This window comes from Miscanthus floridulus, chromosome 7, assembly GCF_019320115.1.
Source record: "Miscanthus floridulus cultivar M001 chromosome 7, ASM1932011v1, whole genome shotgun sequence".
Taxonomy (NCBI): domain Eukaryota; kingdom Viridiplantae; phylum Streptophyta; class Magnoliopsida; order Poales; family Poaceae; genus Miscanthus; species Miscanthus floridulus.
The window spans coordinates 7,055,756-7,081,887 of NC_089586.1; the positions used below are offsets into that span (position 1 = coordinate 7,055,756).

Genomic DNA, 26,132 nt, shown 5'->3' on the forward strand with positions numbered 1-26,132 from the left:
CTCTAGTTGGCAGCTCCCAGACGAGCCTGCCAAGCCCTCGCTCGAGCTGAAGACCAGAGCACCACGAACTGGTGAGGGAGCCAATACTACTAATGCTCGCCCTCGGCGGTCAAGCCAAGCTTCTTCATGGTTTTTGCAGGTGAAGTCCTCAAGCAAGGCGACACCTCTCTCGATCAGCAGAAACATCCCCGCCAAGGAGGGCTCGGTCACCACAAGATCGAATTCAGCCCTTCGTCGCCATCATGACAAGTGAGGCCACGAAGGACTCGGGGGCTCCTGTCGAGATCATAAACATCCAGGTATGTCTAAATCTCAGTTTCAGATGGTTCCCTATCATTTGGAGACCCCCCCCCCCCCCCGGCCTATCCCGCTTAGATAGCCCGGGGCTTGGGGGCTATGCCCATTGGGCACGCTCGTGTGCACCCTCTGGAAAGGGGGTCCGGCCAAGCCTGACCCCACAACGCCTTCAGCCTGAGGCTCGGGGGCTGCCCCGAGCCATGGGCATCCGATCCACATCGCTACCGCACCCGGCCTTTGGCTCCTGCCCGGCTACCGATGCCACCCAAGGCCCGGGCGCAAGAAGACGAGCACCCGGGCTACTGATGCCCGGGGGCTCCCCGGCGATGCTCCCGAGGCACGCCCCTGCCAGCTGCTCCTCCGACAGAGTCACGTCCGGGGTGTGACACAAGAAGAGAAAAGAGTATAAAGCTCACTTTTCGAAAGTTAATCAATCTCAAGTTTGACAAGTAATAAGTGTTATTAGATTAATCGTATAATAAATCTTAATAGTAAACTTATTTATAATAGATACAATAATAATATTTTCTATAGATCTAATAAAACTCAAGATGATTGACTACTGGAAAAATGAGATTATCATTCTTTTTGAGACAGAGGAAGTAACTATTAGACAAGTCAAGTTGAACAGTACAGTACAAGTAGTCAAGACTTCACCCTCAAGTCCTCAACCCACACAGCTAACAAATACGTATAATACTCTCATCTATACGACGATAAACACTTGTCCCGTGAAAAGCAGAGAAGGCGAGAACAGATACCTTGCTCAACTAACAGTTAATGCAGTCTATCTCTTGAACACTGCTGTTCATGTAGTAACCGACACAAACTGCAACCAATAGTATTACCGGAATCAATAGCCTCAGCACAAGCCACAGCGTGGACCCCTTGCTACCATCGGTAGTGAAGAATCTCCTAAGCATTTCTGTCAGTGGCCATAAGAGCCCACGCTTCTTGTTTAGTGCCTGACTCATTTGGTCCTTGAAGCAGCAACAACAGCAAATTGACAGTTAGACCAATGGCCATCAAGGTATCACAGGGCAAGTTAGGGCGAGGGTTGAGGAGGGAACTTACATTGTCTTCCGTGTCTTCAAGCTTGCTCAGCTTGGAGATCATGTTGCCATACAATTTGCCATCCCTTCTTTTGTACTCCTTGACCTTCTCCTTTAGCCTCCTGTACCCCATCTTCACATCCCTGATAAAAGAGAATGAGTATCTTACTTGTATCAACATGCAGGTTAAAGTTTCTGCATAAAAACATATTGCAAAGGACTGAGTTGTGCTTGCGTGTTTGATGCCATCAACTGTTGATTTCCCTGATTGCATTGAAAATATTCTTATTGCTCACTCTATGCTTTGCCTTTGCTTTTGTGGAAAGTGGTATATCAGGAGGCACGTAGGGCACCCGCAATGGTCAGTGCTAAGCCAACTTCTTCAATAGTGCTTACTTTTAGTCCATAGCTTTTTACATGGGTAGCCCCGCATGACACTCTCACGTAACCTTAAAATGTACGCAACAGCTAGCTTTTCTCTCTTATATTAAAATATGAGAAAAATGCTTAGAGTTATCTTAAAAGTCAATTGTTGGAGCTGCCCTTAGGGAGAGGAAATTTTACTACTGTCGATTCGGTCAATTTGTTATTAGTCGATGTATGCACTCCTGAAAATGAAGTTTCGCTCTAAAATATGGTTGTAAAAATTCCTAAGAGTATTCCTTTCCTACCTAACCTAACCCTTTAAGATAGAATCCTTGTTGTCTAAATGCATGATTATACCCAAGTTATATATATTGTTTTTCAATCAATTATCAACTGCCATATATTGTCGGTTGTCACTATATAGGACTTTATATATGATATTGGTTTTCACCGAAATGATGAATTGCTTTGGTCATTGAATTTCACTATCAATTATTCTCTAGCACTTTGGTCTTAGAAAAACATGGCGATTGTCGGATTTTATCAACTATCAACCTTTGCAAATCATCAATCCACTGCGACAGGTATAAACATAGGTGCCAACCAAAAAATCAACGGTAATGATACTGTGTGGGCATCCACCCCATCCGGACGCCGCACACCTAGGCCTGCGGCCCAATAGAACCACGCTGCCGAACAAAACAAGGACGTTCGCATCGATTTCCTCCGACCTCGCCATTCCAACTCGGCTGCTCCCCATCCACACTCTGCTGCTCCCCATGCGAGCACCGCCGTGCCCCTGGGCGCTCGCTGCCATCCCGTCCGCCGGCGCTCCCTCCCTCCCTCTTCCCCTCCCGCGACTTGCTACCCTGCGCCCCTAGTGACCTGGCTCCCTCCCTCCCTCCGTCTCTTGCCCCTCTACGACCTCCATGGCACCCGCGCTTGACACTGCTCCCACCAGAGACGAGGAAGACCGCGGCGGCTCCGATGAGGTAAGGATGGTCCTCCTCTGGATGATTGGATCTGAGGGCTTCCCCCCTCCTCCTCCTCTGGATCTGAGGGCTTCCCTCCTCCTCCTCCTCCTCCTGCTGCTGCTATGGATCTGAGGAACGCGGTGGTGGTTAGGGTTCCGGCGAGCTCTGGGTCGCTATTCCCTCCTCGTGTTGCCATGGGTGTTTTGGGATGTTTCAACAGATGATTTTCGAATGTTGCAATGAGATTTTTTCGGTCGTTGCAACAGATGTTTTTGCGGTGTTGCAGTACTACTGCTTGAGATATTGCAGTACATGTTTTTCAATGTTGCAGCACATTTTTTGTTGTTGCAGCAGATATTTTTCGATGTTGAAGGGCATGTTTTTCAATGTTGCAGTATATTTTTTTCGTTGTTGCAGTAGATATTTTTCGATGTTGAAGTGTTACATGCTCTTTGGACATGGACGCAGTGGTTACGGGGCGCGACGGAGATGGGGGCGTAGCGTCCTGCTGCGTGCTCTTTTGGTGTGGAGCGCGGCGTGGCGGGTTTCGTGCGTGTAGGGTGGGACGGGCTCGTTGGGGGTGGGCGGGTTCCTGTCTTTTTTCGACTGGGGCGGGGTCGTTAGGGGCGGGCGGTTCCTTACTTCTTTCGACTGGGGTGGGTGGGTTTACTAAAGCACCGGCGTCCGGACGCACTCGCGCGCCGGACGTCCGGGCGCTAGAAACTCCGAAAAATCAATCAAAAAAACCATGTGCGGCAACTCCGGCTATCTAGAGCCGCACATCACCCACCCATGCCCGTCTACGCTTTGACACGTGCCTACCACTAGTTTGACCGGCTTTTGCTTTATTTCTCTCCCAATTTCTCGTCATCTCGCCGCTCGGTCTCCTCTCGTCATATCGGCGCTCTCCTGTTCCAAATACGAAATCCTCTCCGCGCCCCCCTCCCGCTTACTGCGTCTTCTACCGCCCAGTTTAGTTCCCCAAAAATTTTGCAAAATTTTTCACATTCCCCGTCACATCAAATCTTTAGACGCATGCATGAAGCATTAAATATAAATAAAAAATAAAACTAATTACACAGTTTAGACGAAATCCACGAGACGAATCTTTTAAGCCTAATTAGACTATAATTGGACACTAATTGTCAAATAACAACGAAAACGCTACGGTGCTCATTTTGCAAAATTTTTTGCATCTAAACCAGACCTACATCTCTCACATCCTGTCTCTTTTCAGATCTCTTCCAACAATGGAGCCCCTGTCTTCCACATCTCACATCCTCTTATTGATTCACCGCCGCCCCTACATTTGCTTGATTAGCCAAGCACTGCTCGCGAGCTGTAGTAGTCGAGCACTCCCGGCTCCTCAGATTTAGTAGTCGAGCACTGCCGGCGCCTGAGATCCCCTCGTCAGGTTTGCTCCCGAGATTTAGTGTTTAGGGTTCCTCCTCACTGCTAACTTTCCCCGTCTCAGATCCCCTCGTCGCCGGCCCCCAGTCTCCAGTCTCCATACCGACGGCCGTCATCCTCCAGGCTCCATCCCGCGGCAGTAGAGACGACCTGCTCTTCAACATACTCGACCACAAGGAGAAGGTCCATTTTATTCCCCACTTTCTTTGCAATTTATAATACGCTTTGTTCATGTTACACTTAGTACTATTTCTTTTGTTTTTTCTGATCTTTCAAAGCGTTCTGGGTGTAAGCGGCATGTATTTCAATCGATAGTTGACACACTTCATAGTTTTCATTATATAAAAAATAGATTAGTAAGTCTTCTTCCACTGATGTTCAGAGCTCATTCTTCATTTTATCAATATTCTGATTGTGACAGCATAAAGCAGATCGAGGTGCCATAAATCACTGTAATGGTTGTTCAGGGATTACCGTGAACTAATATATACTACACTACAATATTTATTCCATATATTTTTACATTGGCAAAAACTTTATTTGCTTGTTGTTAATCTAGTACTTCAGTCATAGTTTACTATTTCTTTCATATATTAAACATATGATTTTCATTGAACGTAAAATGCTGATAGATCCAATATCCATAGCAAGGTGTTACTTTTGATTGTCTTCCAAGCTGAGTTTGATTGAAATCATGTGTTTCTTTTTTTTTTTTGTCTTACATGTCAAGTGAGTATCCACTGACATGATAGTTTCTTAAACATAACCCATCAGTCCCCAGACGGGTAAAGGAATTGGATTGTAGATAAAAAATTGCACTGTAATGGATCTCTTTTGTTAAGCTTGGCATTCCTGTTCTAGATGTTTAGTTGTATATTCATCTGACTTTAGACTGGTTACTGACATTAGCAACAACCATTGCTGCTTTGGAATACCAGGGACTAAAGCCCATCGGTCTGTCAATTTTTTTTATGTGTGAAAATATTTCTATAGATTAATAGCAAAGTTAGTTAAACTTTCAGGAGCATGTCTATTCAAAATCTAATTTCAGATTTGTACCATGTCTAATTTCAGATCTCTTGCAGATACATTGGCACTGGAACTGAGGTCTGAGAAGTTATTTAGAAGTCTGGTCACCAAACTTCTAATCCCTCTTATTACAGGGAAGGTATGTGATTATTCATATCTTTGTACTCGGCACTGCATCTCCTTGTTTCATCTCAATACAATAGGATTGCACCCATTATGCGCAGACCTCCTTTCAGTTTAATATTTGGCAGTGAAAAACAAGAGGGCTCATTCTAAGTTTGATGTAACTGCCTTTCATGATTAATATAATCTGGTAAACATGATTTGTGTGCTGGAAGTTTAGGAGTACAGTTTTGGCGAAGTCTGCTTTTTTCCTTTAGTAGAATGTGAACTGAACCATCTGACCAGGATATGCAAAGAATAACCAGAATGGTTTTTATATTTGAACTACTCTATTTTAAGTGCTTGATATGGTTTTCCGTTTTTAACTTTGAATTATGCTAATTGAATTTACCATCCCTTCCTATGTCTTAATACTATAGTTCAAGCCTGAAATAACTGAAGCTTCCTGGAGACACTCATGATGATTCATTCTTTGTCAGGTTGCTCGAGAAGCCTCAAAAGGTATGAAGAATTCAATATCTTCCATTTATTGACAGTCCCTCCCCTCCAGGTTATGAATATTAATTGCCATCCATGTATCTCTTATGTAGGGATTGCTGATTTTGTTGATGGAAACCAACAAGGGTTTTCAGTTGGAACTGCAGTTCTTCTCAGCCTAATATATCTCTAATTCAAAACATAATTCAGTTGGCTTGTTCTTTACTTGCATGACTAGTCATCATTTGGCAAGTACATTTGTTTATTTTACTGAACTGTAATAGAACCGCGTCCAGCGATGCTAACTTGAGCTTACAAAAAATAAAATAAAAATTTTATATATGCTTTGGTTCATTGGGACTTTCAGGTGCTCTACTTATTATGCTGCTTCTGTTGAAAATGTTGGTTGTAGACTTGCAATCATGCGAATTCAAAGACTGCATATCTGATCTATAATATATCTTTAGGGTTACTAACTTTCTGAAATGGTTAATAATTTCCATGTCTCTTTGGTTCCTGACAACTATAGTTGTTAGTACTTCTTGGCTACTGATGTCAGTGTCAGTTTTTAGTTATTTATCTTCTAATGGTTTTTTATTAGATTCTTACTAATACCAGGACCTTAAACAGCAGGAATAAATATTTGTATCTGTAATGTGATCTTCATAAGAAGTCAAGAAGAAGAAGTTCACGGCTGAAGAGCTTCGTGCCATCATGGACAAAAAGAACAACATTATGGAAAGAGAAAGGTCTCAGTTGTATCCAGACGTCCAGACTCAGCCACCTATTGAGACAAATCTTCCCTTTATTCCTCAGCCAGGTTTGTTTTCTCGGCATTACCAATGTTCTCACCACGAATTTCTTTTAGTTTTCTATACTGTAGTTGTTATTTGTGTGGGACGATCATGTGTCTTCCACAGTTCTTTTTTCTGGGAATAGATCTATTTTAGGTGTCACCACAATTACACTGCAGTCATTATCTGATTAGGGTACTTTATGTTAAACTTAACATCTTTGTTTACATGTACCTATCAACCTCATATTTTTCTTATATAACCTGATCCCTTTTCTTTTGGTCATGTTTCAATGTTGCTGACTAAAATAACATTACTTTATCTGTTGTTCTAGTAGTGAAAAATGCATTGCCATAATGTGGTGTCTATTTGGATAATCCTACAATCAATTTGTTACTGTTCCACGGTATATCTTGGTTGTTCCACAAGATTAAATTTTTAGTTCGGTCTATATGAAATGTTTGTGTGTAACACAGAGCCTTTGTGATTTTTGCATTTGCAGGTTTGGCAAGCAGATCATGTATGTATTCCGGAAGGTACGAGCAGACACAAGAAACCGAGTCAAAGGCAGATTTGCAAAGGCGTCTACTAGCGGCAGTGGCGGCCATGGTGACGATTATCTGTCAACACAGCATGGCCATGGCCATGGCAATGGAAACGGCGATGATCACCCTACACATTCCTAGCTAAGCTAGGTTCCGGTCTTCAGTTTGCTTGGTGCATTCATATGCAGTGTATCCAGTCAATTCTTTTTACCCCAGTGAGATAATAATTGTAGATGAGAGTTTCTTTTTTTTCTCAAGTGGCATTTTTTTGTATCAGTTTAAAAATTCTTTCAATTTGGTTTTTGCCAGGATTGTTCATAACAGTGCAACATCTTTTTATTGAGGATGATGGAAACAGAAAGCATGTTTTTTAGCCAATTCTTATATATTTTTTGAAGGAACATGAGGGGTCGAAACCCCTACTGAGAAGCCAATTCTTATGTTTGAGCCGAACTATGGCAGGTTATCCTGGCCTCATCTTTTATACAGAGTAAATTGTACCGCAGATTCTCCTATAACAAAGAAAAAATTCGTATACGTATTTCTGACTCCGCCACTGCATGCATGCCAGAAACAACTCTATAGGGAGTCAGTACACATCTTTCGGTTGATTTTGTCTCAATTTATCAATCAGTTTTGTGTCCAATCATTTCATGCCATGTACATTTTGAAACCGGATCAGAATCTGGTAGATAAAGGGAAAAGAATTTACCCAGAATTTACAGTGGCATAAAACAATAGAAAGTGATTGAAATTCCAACGAAGATCGCCCAGATCTTATCGAATTGGCAACCTCCTGCTCATGTGCATGTAGCTGTAGATACGAGGAGGTACAATTACCTTCACTGATTTAGTCCTGCGAGATGCTTCAAAATTTGAGGTCATATCAACAACTACTGTGTTGATAACCAAAAATTAGAACCCTGAAAAAAATACTAGCCAATTTAATGATCCTTTGAATTTGCAGACATCAATGTTCACAACAAGTAGATTTGAAGAGAATGAGCAAACTGAAAACATTGGAGATTGCATTATTACACAAATAACAACAGACATTGCAGAAGCAGGAAATGAGACCAACTACAAGGGAAAAAACTGAAGAGGGGAATGGAGACCTTAAAATTGAAACAGAGTTTCTAATGAACTCAATCAACTGAAACTAAAGGAAACCTTAAAACAGAAACAGAGTTTCTAATTAACTCAAACAACTGAAACTATAACGAAAACATTAAAACAAGTCCCAAAAAAAACAATAAAACTGAAAAAGAGTTTCGAAAAATCAGATAACTGAAACTGGAAAATGACAATCATACAGTTACAACTTACAAAAGCTACAAAACTAAAAAAAGTTAACAATGTGCGCTGAAATTCTGAAATGGCTTAAACTAAAATAAATTAAAAAGAATAAATTGAATAAAAGGATATTGCTCAATATAAAAAATAACAATATATACTGAAAAACTAAAACTAATGAAAATACTAAAAGGAAATAATAATGAACTTACCTAATAATCACAGTGCAGACATGTAATCTTTATATAGGCAGTGTGCAAGTCGACTTAGACCACTTTTTTTTCCGAGCAGCATTTTTTACATCTGGCATTTTGACGGGATTAGCCCCTAGGGCAGTATTCTTTCTATTTGATTTGGCCAGGATTGTTCGTAATAGTGTGACATCTGTTATATTGAGGATGATGGAAACAGAGAGCATGCTTTTTTAAGCCACTTCTTATACGATGTTTTTCAGCCGAAGAACTTCCGTACATTATTTGGATGTACAGTACTACTCTTCATGTACAGGGCGTGCCACGAACTACTTGATGATTGGGTGTTTTTTTTTGAAAACCTGGTAGGAGCTCTGCCTCTCAATTAAGGAAGAAAAGAAATTTATATGTACAGGAAAGTCCGGAAGACCGGAAAGCCCCACCGGGCACACACAGAAAAAAGGAAGACACCCAGCACGTCCCCCACGAACTACTTGATGATTGGGTGTTTTTCTTTCACCGATTTACAAAGTTTATTATTCTCGACTAGGTTAATTTGTTATTACTCAACGTATGCACTCCTAAAAATGAAGTTCCGCTCTAAAATGTGGCCTCTCAAATTTTTTTGTTTTCCATTGCTGGGAAAGCTAAGATTGATATATTGTTGAGAATGGCACAGGGGCTCTTATGTTTTTACCCTTGTTTTGAAAATTTAATTGTGATTTCACCCTCATTCATTTGACTTTGTGATTTGTCACTGTTTTTTCAAAATGAAACCAGATTTTACCTCTATTCTATTTATAGGAGTTAATGGTGTCAGTTTAGCTAAAAAAAAGACATGTGATTCCAACTCTTTTTTTAAATCAAATATTTTGAGAGCATTTCAAAAGGATTTTTATAGAAAAAATTGTAAATATTTCAAATCTATAAGCAAAGTTTAATAAGGTGCACATACTTAATAAACCATCGGCGAAACCTAGAGAGTTAGGATAACATCAAGGGTTAGTATTGTCTTTTATTTTTCTATTCCTTAATTCATTTACATTGCTATCAGCTAACAAGTCTTAGAACAAGGGCATACAGGGGTTTTGGATCCAAACAAACATGGGTACAATCATAAGTTAAAAAATTGAGAGTGAAATCACAATTGACGACCTTCAAAGCGGGAGTAAGAACACCAATCTCCCTTTCATATATTAGTATATCCTGTCTTTTAGAGGAGATAATAACTGCCTTTTAGGAAGCAAACAAATATTTTTAGATTTACATGCTGGGGAGACAAGGTTACAAGCAAGACAAATGACCCAAGTTAGGGATGTTTGGATCCAGGGACAAAAGTTTAATCTCCGTCACATCGGACGTTCGGATGCCGGTCCTCGTCATATTGGACGTTCGGATGCTAGTTAGGAGGACTAAGCATGAGCTAATTATAAAACTAATTGTTCAAATGGAGACTAATTTACGAAACGAATCTATTAAGACTAATTAATCCATCATTAGCACATGTTTACTGTAGCGCCACGTTATCAAACATGAACGAATTAGGCTTAATAGATTCGTCTCGCAAATTAGTCTCCATTAACGCAATTAGTTTTACAATTAATCTATATTTAATACTCCAAATTAGTGTCAAACATCCGATGTCAGAAACCAAACGGTTAAGTAGTCCAGCTAAGTTGTTGGGTAGACTTCCCATAAATTCGGTTCTAGCAGAAGTACGAAAACTTTGCCGGTCAAACGCCTCTCTAGGGATGCCCCATGCAAACACAGCTAAGTCTATGATGAGGAACTCCTGGAATGCAATAAAATCTTCCGTTTCAAAAAAAAAAAAAAAAACTATGATGAAGCCGAAGCAAGACCAATTGTGACTTTACTTTTTAGCTGCCTTCCAAAAAAGTACTGTATACCTGCAACTGCCTTTTGCTACTCTTATCTAAGTGGAAATACAGCCTGCCGTTGGTACCTTGATCAAGAGATCCCAGACACTTACATTTGCTCAATCAGAAAAATGTTGCCACTGATATTTCACTTGAAGGTTAGCGTATAGAACTACAATGTACAGCAGAATAAGTGTCGGAGGAATCTATGCAGCTATAACAGTCACCTGTGACAGAACGCAAAACTCTTATCTGAGATCGACAGCATTGATCCATACAAGTTCTCGGTAAGCTACGATAAGCTGAAGTCATCAATCTCTACAAAGACAACAGTGCTTTCTAAATAAGGAGAAAAATGAACTGTTATTCTACAAGAAGCTGGGTATCAGTGCACAGTTACAATAAGCTATTTAGCACCAAACCATGTCTTCAAATCTACAAGAAATAGTGTTCCCACAAGATGCTGGTATTATTGTCGCAACTTTGTCTACATTAAGTACTCCTAAAACAACAACAACAACAACAAAGCATTTAAGTCCCAAACAAGTTGGGGTAGGCTAGAGTTGAAACTCAACAGAAATAATCAAGGTTCAGGCACGTGAATAGCTGTCTTCCAAGCACTCCTATCTAAGGCTAAGTCTTTGGGTATATTCCATCCTTTCAAGTCTCCTTTTATTGCCTCTACCCAAGTCAACTTCGGTCTTCCTCTGCCTCTCTTCACGTTACTATCCTGACTTAGGATTCCACTACGCACCGGTGCATCTGGAGGTCTCCGTTGCACATGTCCAAACCATCTCAACCGGTGTTGGACAAGCTTTTCTTCAATTGGCGCTACCCCTAATCTCTCACGTATATCATCGTTCCGAACTCGATCCCTTCTTGTATGCCCGCAAATCCAACGCAACATACGCATTTCCGCGACACTTAGCTGTTGAATATGTCGTCTTTTCGTAGGCCAACATTCTGCACCATACAACATAGCAGGTCTAATCGCCGTCCTATAAAACTTGCCTTTTAGCTTCTGTGGTACCCTTTTGTCACATAGGACACCAGACGCTTGCCGCCACTTCATCCACCCTGCTTTGATTCTATGGCTAACATCTTCATCAATATCTCCGTCCCTCTGTAGCATTGATCCTAAATATCGAAAGGTATCCATCCTAGGCACTACTTGACCTTCCAAACTAACATCTTCCTCCTCCCGAGTAGTAGTGCCGAAGTCACATCTCATATACTCAGTTTTAGTTCTACTAAGTCTAAAACCTTTGGACTCCAAAGTCTCCCGCCATAACTCCAGTTTCTGTCCGGCTTTCATCAACTAGCACTACATCGTCCACGAAAAGCATACACAAAGGGATGTCCCCTTGTATGTCCCTTGTGACCTCATCCATCACTAAAGCAAACAAATAAGGGCTCAAAGCTGACCCTTGATGTAGTCCTATCCTAATCGGAAAGTCATCTGTATCTCCATCACTTGTTCGAACTCTAGTCACAACATTGTTGTACATGTCCTTAATGAGCCCGACGTACTTCGTTGGGACTTTATGTTTGTCCAAAGCCCACCACATAACATTCCTTGATATTTTATCATAAGCCTTCTCCAAGTCAATAAAAACCATGTGTAGGTCCTTCTTCTTCTCCCTATACCGCTCCATAACTTGTCTTATTAAGAAAATTGCCTCCATGGTTGACCTTCCGGGCATGAAACCAAATTGGTTCATAGAGACCCGCGTTATTGCTCTCAAGCGATGCTCGATAACTCTCTCCCATAGCTTCATAGTATGGCTCATCAACTTAATTCCCCGGTAATTTATACAACTTTGAATATCTCCTTTATTCTTGTAGATCGGTACCAATATACTTCTCCTCCACTCATTAGGCATCTTGTTCGATCGAAAAATATGGTTGAACAACTTGGTCAACCATACTACAGCTATGTCCCCGAGGCATCTCCACACCTCGATTGGGATACCATCCGGTCCCATCGCCTTACCTCCTTTCATCCTTTTCAACGCCTCTCTGACCTCAGATTCTTGGATTCTCCGCACAAAGCGCCTATTGGTGTCATCAAAAGAGTCATCCAACTGAAAGGTTGTGTCCATATTCTCACCATTGAACAATTTGTCAAAATACTCTTGCCATCGATGTCGGATCTCATCCTCCTTTACCAAGAGATGCTCCCTTTCATTCTTAATGCACTTAACTTGGTTGAAGTCCCGTGTCTTTCTCTCACGAACCCTAGCCATCCTATAAATGTCCTTCTCTCCTTCCTTCGTACTCAAATGTTGGTAAAGATCCTCGTATGCTCTACCCTTTGCCACACTTACAGCTCGCTTTGCAGTCTTCTTTGCCACCTTGTACTTCTCTATGTTGTCCACACTCCTGTCATGATACAAGCGTCTATAGCATTCTTTCTTCTTCTTAATAGCCATTTGGAGTTCCTCGTTCCACCACCAAGTATCTTTAGCCTCGCGTCCCCTTCCTTTGGTTACTCCACACACCTCTGAGGCTACCTTCCGAATGTTGGTTGCCATCTTGTCCCACATATTGTTTATGTCGTCTTCTTCCTTCCAAAAACCCTCTTTGATAACCCTTTCCCTAAATACCTCTGACGTCTCCCTTTTCAGTTTCCACCACTTTATTCTTTCAATCTTAGCTTGTTTATCCCTACGGGCACGCACCTGAAAACGAAAATCTGCCACCAAAAGCTTATGTTGAGAAACAACACACTCCCCTGGTATCACCTTGCAATCCAAGCATGCTCGTTTGTCCTTTCTTCTTGCGAGGACAAAGTCAATCTGACTACAGTGTTGTCCGCTACTGAAGGTCACTAGATGAGATTCTCTCTTTCTAAAGAAAGTGTTGGCTATCATCAGGTCAAAAGCTACCGCGACATAACACAAAATTTTAGTTTACTACTCTCTTTGTTCTAAATTATAAGATGCTTTGGCTTTTCTAAAGACATTAACCTTACTATGTATTTAGGTGCATAGCAAAAGCTATGTATTTAAAAAAAATCAAAACACCTTATAATTTGGAACGGAGGAAGTATAAAATAACAGGTATATAAGCTGGCATTCATTTCCGGTGACGGAATAGCACAGGATGAATTCTTATGCTTCGATACTATTGCATAGCGTTTCGCCGCTAAAACAGAAGTAGATTTATTACGAACCAACACAACATCCCTAGGTCGTTGTACCTATGCAGTACTCAGATGATTTGTTTGTCTTTGAGTTCGTTGTACGTGGCTCGAAGCATATTTAAGCTTATGACTTGAAGATCCTCGAGCAGCTCGTTTACAGCTGCCTGGTCGGGCCCGGTGTCCACCTCGCCGTCAAACTCCTGTAGTAAGCCACTGGTGAAAACAGTGTCATTCTCCTCATGGGTCTCACCAGCTACTTCATCACTCTCGTCAGTAGAGACAATTTCCTCGGCAGAGTCATCATCATTCAAAGCCCATTCCTCATCTTCATCAAGGTCGTCGTCTTCACAAGTCTCATATGTCAGCTTAGCTTGCGGCATCTTAGAAGCAGCCCTTTCTTTCACTTCAGTGATGTCATCTTCTCCTGACAATGGTGTATCAGAATACACAACTAGTATGCATCAGAATACACAACTAGTAAAAGGTTTCCATGAGCACACACCACAAATTAGCAAGCAATGATTCAATGAATTTTGGAATGCAACTATTCAGAACTATAGATAGGTCATGGAACTAATGGTAGGGTTCTGGTTCGTAGGCTAAGAAGAAATGGATGCTCCTGATTGACACAGCATGGAACTAATGGTTGTCATAACAAGGAAAACAGCATCAAAGGTTGCCCCTTCTCCCCCAAGGATCCCTCCAAAGCAATGGAACAGTAGAAACAAGTTGATCCTGGAAGTGAAAACCCCTCACCTTTTGGTTCCTGATCCAAAGCCTTCTGCGTTGCCGTTCTCTGGCTCCTCCGAAGAATGGCTGGAACTGGGTTCGACACCACCACCTCCGTCTTACGCGACAAGGACCTCCTCGCAGTCAAGCGTGTTGTGACTGTGGGTGCTGGCACCAGAATTGGAATGGGCGCCATCTCATAGTTTATCCGGTCAACCTGATTGACAACCAAAACCCTCCACGTTAATGATCATCACAACCAACCCCAATAGGCGTCAGAAACGCACAGGAGCGATCCCACAATTAAATGTGGGGAAAATTGTAAACGCAAACCAATTCATCAAAAAGGGAATCAGGACTCACCAAATCTAGGCTCTCCAGCGCCTCAGCCATGGCGGCGTTGGTCATGTTGGCGCAAATGTCGTTGCGCTTGCACAGTACCTGGAGCTCACGCCACGATAGTGTGTGGAAGTCCATACCTGCAAAGATGAAGAAGAAGAAAAGGTGTTATCCCGGTGACATGCAAATAAGGAGTTAGCAGAGCAAGTTCTGATCTGAAGCAGCTCGTGTTGAAGTTTTTGGTCCAGTAATCAGTAAGGCTAACAGTGGAGCAAACATTTAATCGGTTGACAAGATGTTATGTTCAGCAATATTGTAAGGTCAAACAATGCAACAGCTATTCACAGTGAAACCCATAAGTCCAGCAAGCAAAACTTGGGTGGTATGACAGCATAAAGGATACCAGATTCCCAAGTAAAATCATGCACTAACGCAATAGCATGTTGTCATGGTTCTGATGTTTATCATCCTATAACCAATTCCCAAATTTTCTAGATGATTAACAGAATCGATTTCTTCTGAAAACCAACATAACAAAAGCAACTCCAGGAAATCTGGTCCGCAAAACACAGAGACGTACTTTCACAAAATATATATTTCTTTATCTTTATATAATAATTAATATATGGATTGGACCCATCAGGGGGCAACTAGGTTCCATTAGTAGAGCATACACACAGCATAATACCAATCCGCAGGCCGCAGCAAAACAATACAAACATGCAACTAACTCGACTGATGCAGACAATAAAAACAGGATTCGAAACCGCAGCACACGAAACGAACCAAGCTAGGGTTTAGCCACCGAGGAACGAACACACGACCGCAGCAGAGAAATGAGAGATGCGGTGGTGGGAAGCAGATCGAAAGAACCACATTCAGTGGGGAAGGTGCTGTCGGATAAGATGGTTAGGGCTGAGGCATTGGAGGCAGCTCTAGGGAGGATTTGGGGCGTGTTTGGTTCAGACCCTGGAGCAAACTTGCCTGTGACATGTTTGGTTGGTGTCCTGAGTACGTGACTGGGCCAGGCATCCGCTCGTCGCCCAGGCAGACAAAATCGGTCGCCTGGCTCTGGCTTGGAGGTTGCCTGGCGTAATTAATGCAAAAGCTGATAAGCCAGCCACACAGATCACGGCACACTGCTTCTCTCTTTTATTCTATTGTTTTGTCCGGCCAGCATTTCTCTCTTTAGCCAAAAAAAAAAAAAATCAAATGGCCATATCCTTTTGATGTGAAATTATTTATATGGACATATCAATAAAAAAGTACTTATTGCACATATATGAGTTCGAACAAAATTAAACACAGAGAGAGTTGTCATTACAAATATTTAATCTTAATAATTTTACTAATAGACAAAAATCATTTATTTGGTAAACACATGTTAATAGCGTTCCATAATCATGTATAGACGATGCAAACGTGATTTATCTTCTCATCAGCATTTCCAGGCACAGGCTTCAAACCAAACACACTTTCTCCGAGTTTGCCTCACCAGGCAAAAAGCATCAACTTTCCAGGCAACATTTTTTGTCAGGCAAACTAGCCCGGACACCAACCAAACAGGCCCTTGGTGTCCTCGAGGTGGACTGCAATGGGAGATCTGATTATGTTGGTGGACTACGGTGGAAAGAGGAAGGTCATGGCGAAGACGGTCAGTCTACACAGCATGGCCAGGGCGATGGTCATGGGAGATGATCAGCCTACACATTCTTAGCTATCTAGGTTCCACTAGTCTTTAGTTTGCTTGGTTCATACATATACATTGCTGGGATTATAGGCTTCAGTTTGTGTGTCCAAGTCAATTCTTTTCACCCCAGTTTTTTTTTTTTTCCGAGCTGCATTTTTGGTAGCATTTTTTACATCTGGCATTTTGACAGGATTAGCCCCTTGGGCAGTATTCTTTCTATTTGGTTTTGCCAGGATTGTTCACAACAGCGTGGCATTTGTTATATTGAGGATGATGGAAACAGACAGCATGCTTTTTTTAAGCCAATTCTTATAGTGTGACATCTGTTATATTGAGGATGGTGGAAACAGAGAGCATGTTTTTTTAAGCCAATTCTTATACGTTGTTTTTCAGCTGAACTACGGCAACTTCTGTACATCATTTGGATGCAAGTACAGCTGTCCAGATCACTCCTATGCATGTACAGGGCGTGCCACAAACTACTTGACGATTGGGTGTTTTTCTTTCACCGATTTAAGAGTTAAGTGAGAAGTTCTCACTGCCACACGCATGGAACTGCTTCTTCTTCCGGGAAGCTATGGGCACCTCACAATCCTGAGACGACATTAGTGGCAGCGGACATTCGTAGCATTCATTGTCACCGATCATTGAAAAAAGAAGCCGTACAAAAACTTAAGAAATCTTTAGATTTGGCGGCTCAGCTGATCACACAACCCATACATAACTCCTATTTAGAAACCTGTGCTTGCCAGCTTATCCTTTTTAGAAATATGCATATTCCTTTCCCTAAGCAAGGTATAGTATAGAGGTAGTCACTCATTGCCAGAACAGAGCAGCTCAGTCCATGCCCTGGGCGTTCGGGTTAGAAATTCGGGTAATGAAAAACGTTACCCGAATTTAGCCCCAGAAAACCATTACCTGAGGTATTCCTGAACTACCCGATATTCAGAAAAAAACAGCATATGTACAGAAATCCAGCAGCATTCAGCTAATCAGTTTTCTTTCCAAGTTTTCAGCATTTCATAGAGAAAAATGTATAAGCAAAGCTTCAGCTAGCAAATACTAACACTACCAGATAGCATAAGACTAGTTGGCCAGCTGGGTACCGTCGGCGTCGTGGACTGGTGGTGCGCCGGTGCTGAGGCCGGCCGCCAGGGCGTCGGCGGTGTCGGGGCGGGGCAGCGTCTCGGCGTCTCTGCGACCCGGGCACCGGCGGTCGCTAACTCGCAAGCGGCTAGGGGTAACGACTGCGTGCCCGTGCCGAGTTGGACTGAAAACGGATCTCGTTACGTTTTCTGATCGTCACTCCCGAGTCGATAGAGGAGTAAAAAAAAAGAGAAAATTTGTTAGAGAATCTATTATTTATATAAAATAATAAAGTCGCATTGCCCAAGCAGTTTAATTGACTACTAGTGGACTCTTATTGAAAATATTTTTTCTCCTACTACTCAGTGAACACTTATTAAAATTTTAATAAGCTTCTAGCCATACTAAAATGTTTAATAAGTGGACATTTACATTTATTTGAATATGGTTAGAAGCTTGTTACCCACCATATTCTTTAAATTAAATATAATAAATACAATAATGAGCCAAGGACAAGTTTACGTTAGACGTTTAGTTGCTTCACTTACTTACAGAATTTCTAAGAGTACCCAAAATTTTCTTCCCAAAACTATTGAGTTTTCTAAGTGGCCAAAAAATATTGGGAGCCCAAAGAAAGGTTTCTCCAATAGTTTCTTTTAGAAGGTAATATTTCTAAATCACCTCAACTACTTTTATATTTTTTTCTCTATTATACATTTGCATCAGGAACCCTATCCTACTTATTCTTTCCCGCATCCTTACCTAGATTGGTGCGATGGATACACACATAATCATTCGCATGACAGGGTCGATTTTTTTCGAGTGCCAAAAAATTAGGAGTTATTGGGAGATTGTTTTGGAAACTCTTGGAGATGCTCTTAGAACCTCCTTACCCACCATGTCCTTTAATAAAATATAATAAATACAATAATGAGCCAAGGATAATATTACATTAGGCGATAGGTGCTCCATCTAGAGCTTAAGCGCATTTTAAGAACAAGCAACAGAATAGTGGACTTAGATTAGATAAAAAGGCTCGTCGATTAGTCCAACCCACCTTACCCGCTCCAACCTTATTCATCAGCCTCCTCTGTCCTCCGCTCCATCGCTTCTCGCTCCTCAAGGCAGTGCTCGTCGCCCACCGCCTATGCATACTCGCACCCTGGCCCGTCGCCTCTGTCGGCCTCGCCTTTGTCAGCCCTTCTCTCCGCCTTCGCCCATCGTCAACCATGCCCGCCGCTAGCCTCATCCTCGCACGTGCGTCGTTATCCCTCTGTGAGTGTGAGGCAGCGCAACTTTAGATCTCCCTTCGCCTAGCCTAATAGAGCCTCGTGGAACATTGGCCAAGGATATAGGCGGGATGTGAAATAATATAATAACAATACATTGATGTAAATATGATATAATTACAAATAGCATCTGTAAGATCCTCTCGTGTCCACTGTTGGTAGGCCTAGATAAGATTATCCTCAAGCAGTACCTTTGCCATTACTGAAGCAACGGAAATGTAAGTAGTTTTTAGACTGTTCCGAGGAGCAACAGGAAACACTAGAAAGAGCTAGAGTAAATTCTATCAAATGCACTGGCTACATCCAGAACCAGCAGCAAAAACATCACAGTTTGCAAGAAAAGAAACAAAACATGAGCTCCGCTTCATGCGCCATTTCTTGGTAATCTCCTAATCGTCATCCCCATCTTGGTCATCCTCCTGTGGAATAGCACATGGATGGCATAAGATCTCAATAGGATTCATGGATGGCATAAGATCTCAATAGGATTCTTTAACAACTTGCCACCAAAACAAGTCTTGTCACGGGCTTTCCAAATGGCCCAGCAAATTGCTGCAATGCCAAGTGCATAAAACTTTCTGCCCCCTGGCAACCATTTCTCACACCCAATAGCAACTACCGACCAAATAATTGAAAACAGGTATAAAGCAATGGGTACCAGTTTCACAAATAGGACAAAAATAAAAGGCAGGATCACCTTTCCATTGTCTTCTTAACATGTTGTCTTTTGTTAGAATAGCATTATTTTCAATTAGCCACAAGAAAAATCTTAATTTTTTCAGGAAGCTTGCTTTTCCATATGTTTTTGAAAGATTGGCCACTCTCATTGAGAGTCAAGTGGATTTAACAGAAAATTTTTCAGCTTTCCCTGATTTCCAGCCCACACAATCCTCACTGTCTACTAATTTGATGTTGTTAGTGTCTTCCAAAATTTTCAACCACTCATTGTTTAGTTCCTCAGTTGGCCATCTGGTGAAAGTGGGTTGGACATCCCCAACCATCACTTGGTGAACATAGGCATCTTTCTGTTCACACAATTTGAAAAGAGTAGGACACAAGGATTTGTCATATAGCCAAGCATCTTTCCAGAAAAGAGTGGATTTACCAATTTTCACTTTGACTGTTCTTCCTTGCAAGTAAATGTATCTTATCTTTAATAAATTGGCCCAAATAGTGCAGATGGACTCCCCCTTTAGATAATTAGATTTTATGATGGTTTGCCATAGTCAGATTCATTTTCTAGCTTCCACCACCACTTGCATAAAAGAGTTCATTCCTGACATCTTTGATGCCTAGACCACCTTTCTTTTTGCTCTTGCACACAACAGTCCACCTAACTAGGTGATACTTTCTTTTTGTTTTGCCCCCTTGCTGAACATTTGTTATACTTAACCCCGAATGTATTCTAGGTGTAACACCCCAGTGTTATGCAAGCATTTAGGCACTGCAAATCATGCATATTATGCATCATCAAGCATCCTAATCATACATGCCTAATCATGTAAATAATAACTGAAACAATGCTTCGAAACATATGAAACATGCTCGTGAAACATGAATGTTGCATACACTTGTTTAGAGTTATTTTTGCCCTAATTATGCTTGCTAGGTTAATAAAACATGTTTGGCTACAATTGTAAATCATCTAGAATTATTTAGCAGAATTTTTGGAGCAAAGTTTGTATTCAAACTTTTGACAAAATATGCTTTTGAAATTATTATTGGAAAGGGTCAAAAATCCTCTCTATTTAGCTTTTGCTTCCTAATTCAAAATCTATGCAAAATTTTTAGTTGGTCCCTAAAGCAAAGTTGTAGAGGATTAAATTCTAAGCAACTTTTATTTTTGGGCCATTTTCAAAAGAAGTCATTTTCTTGCTCAAAATGGTACTTGAAAATTTATATTTGAAAATTCATTGAAAATAGAATTTGAAAAATTGTTTATCTCTTTTAACGGGCCGCCGCCTCACTTCTGGCCCATCAGCCGAAGCCGGCCCAGCGATCCTCCCCGCGCCCGCGCCTTCGTCTCGGCCCAGCCCACCCCGCGCGCTGTCTTCCTTCTTCCCCCACGCGCGCGTACACGTCCGACCGCGTCAGGCACACCGCGCCGCGTGGCGAGCGCATGCTGGCGACGCCGGCCGGGTGGCGTCCCGTGGCCCCCGCAAGCAAGCGCGCCTCGCTGTTTTCAAGCCACCGCAGCTCCGCTTCTCCTAGCACTTCTCATTTTTCCTCTCCCGCGCTGCATCTCTGCCTCGCCCCGCACCGAGCTCTGCTCACGCCGCCATCGCCACCGCAGCCCCGCCGACGAAATTGGCCGCCGGTGGTCCACCATTGCCCGCAATCGAGCACACGTCGCTCCGCCTCGCTCCCCGGCACCTGGTGCTCGCTGAAGGGACACCATTTGAGCAAGGTACAGCTGCCTTGCGCATTTTCGCCGCCGTCGGTCATGGCGCCACCGTGTTTGACCTCACCGTGGAAGAGCTTCCCCCGTCCCTTCTCCATCCCCTTGAGTAACCTGCTCGGGTTCGCCATCTTCTTGCGGACCCAGCGCGCACGCCTGCTTGCCCGGTCATGGCCGGCAACGGCCGTTGGCCCGCTGGCGGCGGCTGCACCGCCGTGGCGCCTGGAACGCCGGCGTGGCGTGGCCATCTTGCCTCGGCCGAGCTGGGCCAGGTCGGCCTTGGGCCGGAGCCCCGAGCCGGGCCGTCGCCCTTCCCCTTCGCTCGGTTGCGCAGGCCGAAAGCGGCCGTGGGCCGGTCGTTCCCATGGGCCGGCCCAGTAGTAATAGGAAAATTGTTTTTGGTTTTTCTTTTATTATTTAGGAAGAGAAATACTTTGGAAAATGTTTGTGTACTCATTTTGGCTCCAAATTTGTTGAAACAAATTTTGTTGTGTTCCTTGTCACCAGATCTACATGATAAAAATATTGCATGTCATTTTTGAGATACTTTTCTGTAGAGCTTTATTTAATTCTTGATATTGCTGATATCTTGTAAAATGGGTAGTAAAACCTATATGTATCAGAAAAATATGCTTCCAAGTTTGTTACTCTTCTTGTGTAATGTACTTCCTATGAAAAATATATTCCATGCATGTCCTGTAGAAAAATTGTGAGGTGTAGTTCAAGTGCCTTTAATGGCTGATTTTTGTTATTTTTGCTAGAGAGCAAAATTTGTATAAAACATGCATGTGATAAATTTTGTGCAATAATTGTTTACTGTATAGAACATAGGAAAAATATTACATCTATTGTTTGACACTTTTCATAATACAAAGTATTTTCATGTTCATAATTAGGTCCAAGCTTGTCATTTTTGTGTAGGCTATTCCACTTATCCAAATGCCATAAAAATCTGATGGTATACTACTTAGGGTAGTACTGTGCTATGATAATTTTCTAAGATTTTTCTAAGCTATAAAAATAGATGTTGCTATTCAAACCTATTATTAATTAGGGTTTAATCAAATATTGCTTTATGCATGATTAAGAAATTAGTGAAGCTTTGGTGTATCTTTGAAGCATTTAATGAGATGTGTTGACTTAGCATATTAGTAGTAGAAGAGAATGCAGTAGATGACATGTGTTTGTAGTACATGTTCTTGGATGATGTTGACTTCCTTGCATTCAAGCATATCCATTATGTTCATTTCATCCGATGCACCTTCTGCATAAGCACTTACGCACCTGCATTATACAGGATCGCAAACCGAGAGCCCAGTCATCATACTCGAGGAGCCCAAGGAGCAGCTTGAGGTGCAGCCGCAGGAAGTGACCGAAGCAGACGAGGAGGACGTTGAGGAACTTCCGGAGTGCCCCGATCATCGCCCGAGCTCCTTTGAGAGAGAGGCAAGCCCCGGAGCATTTTTCTCCCCGGTTTGCAATTATTAATTAAATGCTTTACTTTAATTGATGCATTACGTTCAGGAGTTGTTTGCAACCGTTGCTGCATTATACCTTGCCTACCTTTGTTATACTATATCCTTGTTACCCTGGTATCCGCAGTCGAGTCAATGCTTAGCTGGCTTAGACCGGTAGAAGTCGGGTGATTTCCTGTCACCTGCGAGCTATAGGTGGTTACCTGGATCTGCTTGGATAACTATGTAGTCATGGTATAACTAAGTGTTAATTGAAGTTGAGACCGGACGGAGACTTATAGAGTTTTGGACTGTAGTGCTTTCCGTCTGTGTCGATTAAGGACCGACCGTTGTTGGGCCTCAGGTCATGTTGAACGCATGCCTTACATTTAGCTGGCCGAATAAAGTATCTTTCGACCGCGAAGCTGGGAGATTATTCGGGCCGAGTAGATTGCTCGTAGCACACTGTACCGGAGCAGGTGTGGTAGGACACGGGGGCGCGATGATAAGACCAAAGGGCAGTCGGTCGGCCCCCGGGTACATGTGGTTCCTGACAAACTCGATATTTTTCCTGGATAGTTGACTCGGTGACCGATACCTCACTTTAGCGGGTGAGTGAGGTTTGTGTAAGGAATAAATCACCAGCTGGTTAGGAATCGATTCAAATCGCCATCGCTCCTGGATAGTGAGCACTTGACTTGAGTGACTTCATCGTAGTAATGTTGATGGAACACTTGGACAGTTATAATGAATATGACATTATGAAAGTTGTTAATGATCATTGGTTATCATTACTTGCTTAATCACATGCTTGCTCTAGTATAGGTGCAAATGTAGTCGATAGGTTAATAATAATTAACTTGACAATAATACTTTTGGAAAGGTTCTTGAAATACTAAAAATACCTCTTTTTGCAAATGAGTCAGCTACCCTACTATAAAGCCCTTCATAATCTTTGGTGTCACTTTATTTTCGGTTATGTCGGGTAAGTTTAGCTGAGTACCTTCTCGTACTCAGGGTTTTATTCCCACTTGTTGCAGATGGGCAGATGTATTACGGCTACTGTATCAACTGCCTTTATCCTGCGATGGGTGATGGTTAGGACCATGGGCATAGTCATTCCTTACGTCTTGCCTAATGCTTTTGTTGGAGATGATCATTAGCTGGCACTGTATTTGAACTCCGTGTGATTGTGTGGTTTTGAACAAATGGCTTCCGCTACTTTTATTTGAACTCGTTTTGTAATAACTATGTTTAAACTCTGATGTACCCGTGATGCGGACTTTTATGTAATATGTGATGGTGACCGCTAAACTTATTACGATCTTGGCTGGTATGTGAGTTGGTTTGAAATCCTTCGTGATTTCACGGACTACCGGGTTATACGGGCTTAAGTTTGCTAAATCGTCTGCTCTAGCGGATGATTTTCTTACTTAATTTCGTATAATTGGTCGGTTCTGTTACAGCTAGTATCAGAGCATGGTTTAGCGTGTTACTGTTCACAAGTGTATTTAAAACAAAAAGGCATTTTAAAAACATGATTTCCAAACTAAAAAGTGTGCCAGTGGTCATATCATTTATGCCTAATTAAGGACTCTAGGTGGCTTAATTAAGTACTGACTTGGGGATCTTGCATCATATTTCTCTTTCGTTGCTCATACGGCGTGCTATTGTATGAGTGCCACTTGTTTGAGTGGTAGTGTATGGATCATTTGCCTCTACGCCTCGGTAAGTGTGAGTTGTGAGAGCATGATCGGATACACCGCCGATCTAGGGTGAATGCTTATATGATGCTAGAGTAATTACATGTTCTACGCATGTTTTACAAAGGTATCTCATGTGTGGGTATTCCATCTGTTGAGGCGATGCCGTCAATAGGATGATGGTTCGGGTAGTTACTACCGTTGTACACGTATATGGGGGATTCGTGTAGAGCGTGTAGATAAAATTTACTGCTTTTATGCATTCATTGGGAATTGGGCTGAAATGAATCTTCTGTAGGTACATAACAATGTTATCATGTAGAACGTATTAGATATGTATTTGAGAGATCGTTTGTATGCCACCGAATTCGTCGCTAGAAATTATTTATTTCATAAGTTTGTGAGAACGTACGGCACGTACATACATCATATTACTTGTGCATTTCATTCATGTCATGCATTCATCCCCTTATAAATTGATTGTCTCATTTTAATAAAAGTTGTATCACCAAAAATATGTTTCCACGGGGTAATAAACGAACTTTTGCTACAGATGGCCCACACAAAGCAGACCGCCCGTAAGTCCACTGGAGGAAGAGCACATCGATGTCCGTTGGCCCTGAGGGAGCACCGCACCACGAACACCTTCTTGAGCGAGTTTGGCATGCCGACCTTGCTTTGGAGAGTGCTCCATGATGTGGGATACCCAGAGGGTCAAGAGCCGGTATACTCTTGGAATGAGAGCCAGTTAGCAGAGGATGGACTTGCAGTGGTAGAGATCACAGTTCCTACCCTTGATGATGCTCTAGAATGGGATGGTTGGCACTTGGAGTTTGAGGGTCGCACTCCTGTTGAGGGTGCAGAGGGAGCAGCTTTTCGTGTCATCAGGGACATCATGAGTAGATTTCCCAGTGAGCTTGCAGCAGCTCTAGCTGGCACCTTTCCTAGGGATGATCCTCATGATGCTATTTGGGTTCAGCCTCAGGGAAGTGCTTTGGTCAGAGGTCCAGCTGAGGGACAGGCTAGTGACAACTATGCTATGAGTGCTATGTTCGTCGCCATCAGAGCGTATGAGGGTCTTAAGAGTACCTACTGGACTTTGACTGGCTTACGTAGTCATGATAAGCTTAAGGTAAGAAAGCAGAAGAAGAAGCAGGCGCGTGCTATAGCTAGTTTGCAGGAGCAGTTGGCTGATATGAGCTTACAGCGGGACCAGGCAGTAGAGAGAGGTGATAGAGCTATGCAGCGGGTGCATACGTTGACTCAAGCCAACAACAATGCAGACCGCATGATTGGACAGTTGGTTCAGGAAATGAATGAAGCCTGGGACGAGAGGGACCTTCTGCTGTAGAGGGTCGATGAGCTAGAGGAGTACAACGTCAACCTGCACGAGGAGTTTCACGTGCTCTACAATGGGGTTGGCCCATATGCTCCTCCAGACGCCGCTGGCATGGACATCGACGACGAGGACGAGGACGAGCCTGTAGTTTCACCTAGGGGCGATGGTGACGTCTCCGACCCCGACGACGGCCCTGAGGAGTAGGCTAGTTGCCTTGCGCTAGTGTTTAGGTCCTGTCGCGATGACCTTTCTTTTGTTGGCATGTAACCTAATGTATCTGGCTTCAAACTTATGAGACTTGGCATGTGATTGGAACTTGGCTAGTAATGCGATATCTGAACGCATAAAAGTCCAGTGTATGTATGCTGGCAATTTGGTTGTATTGGACGCGATGTTTGCATTCGAAGTAATTTAATTAGTGATGTTGTTTTAATTGGGATGCGATTATTGTGCCTCTATTTTATTGTATGAATTTATTCTCTCCAGTAAATTCAGTACGGCATAATTTTTCATTCACTCACAATTATTACAG

The 26,132-nt window shown here is 42.4% G+C and overlaps 1 protein-coding gene and 2 long non-coding RNA genes across 8 annotated transcripts; 1 reads left to right on the forward strand and 2 right to left on the reverse strand.

The window, feature by feature from the left end:
• Positions 1-879: 879 nt before the first annotated feature.
• On the reverse strand, positions 880-1,496 carry LOC136462436 (uncharacterized). The gene is made up of 2 exons (XR_010760716.1): positions 1,372-1,496; positions 880-1,277 (listed from the first exon to the last, which is right to left on the reverse strand). It is a non-coding gene; the product is annotated as an uncharacterized lncRNA (long non-coding RNA).
• Positions 1,497-3,940: 2,444 nt separating this feature from the next.
• Positions 3,941-7,473, forward strand: LOC136462437 (uncharacterized). 6 transcript variants are annotated; one of them, XR_010760722.1, is made up of 6 exons: positions 3,941-4,103; positions 4,164-4,282; positions 5,174-5,267; positions 5,671-5,752; positions 5,842-6,548; positions 7,025-7,473. It is a non-coding gene; the product is annotated as an uncharacterized lncRNA (long non-coding RNA). The 6 variants fall into 6 exon arrangements; XR_010760719.1 differs by having other exon boundaries at positions 5,185-5,267; positions 7,025-7,472; XR_010760721.1 differs by having other exon boundaries at positions 3,941-4,282; positions 5,185-5,267; positions 5,842-5,976; positions 6,362-6,548; positions 7,025-7,471.
• Positions 7,474-13,641: 6,168 nt separating this feature from the next.
• On the reverse strand, positions 13,642-17,477 carry LOC136462438 (uncharacterized). Its single transcript, XM_066461537.1, has 4 exons — positions 17,404-17,477; positions 14,666-14,781; positions 14,330-14,519; positions 13,642-13,991 (listed from the first exon to the last, which is right to left on the reverse strand). The coding sequence occupies exons 1-4, from the start codon at positions 17,411-17,413 to the stop codon at positions 13,642-13,644; spliced, it is 666 nt and encodes a 221-aa protein (XP_066317634.1). The 5' UTR covers positions 17,414-17,477.
• Positions 17,478-26,132: the final 8,655 nt, after the last annotated feature.

Bases quoted from the DNA above. Each gene is read 5' to 3' on its own strand.
- LOC136462438 (XM_066461537.1), bottom strand. The intron at 14,520-14,665 runs GTGAGTCCTGAT...GTTGTCAATCAG, and splicing joins CGCTGGAGAGCCTAGATTTG to GTTGACCGGATAAACTATGA. The intron at 13,992-14,329 runs GTGAGGGGTTTT...TGTCAGGAGAAG, and splicing joins TTTGGATCAGGAACCAAAAG to ATGACATCACTGAAGTGAAA.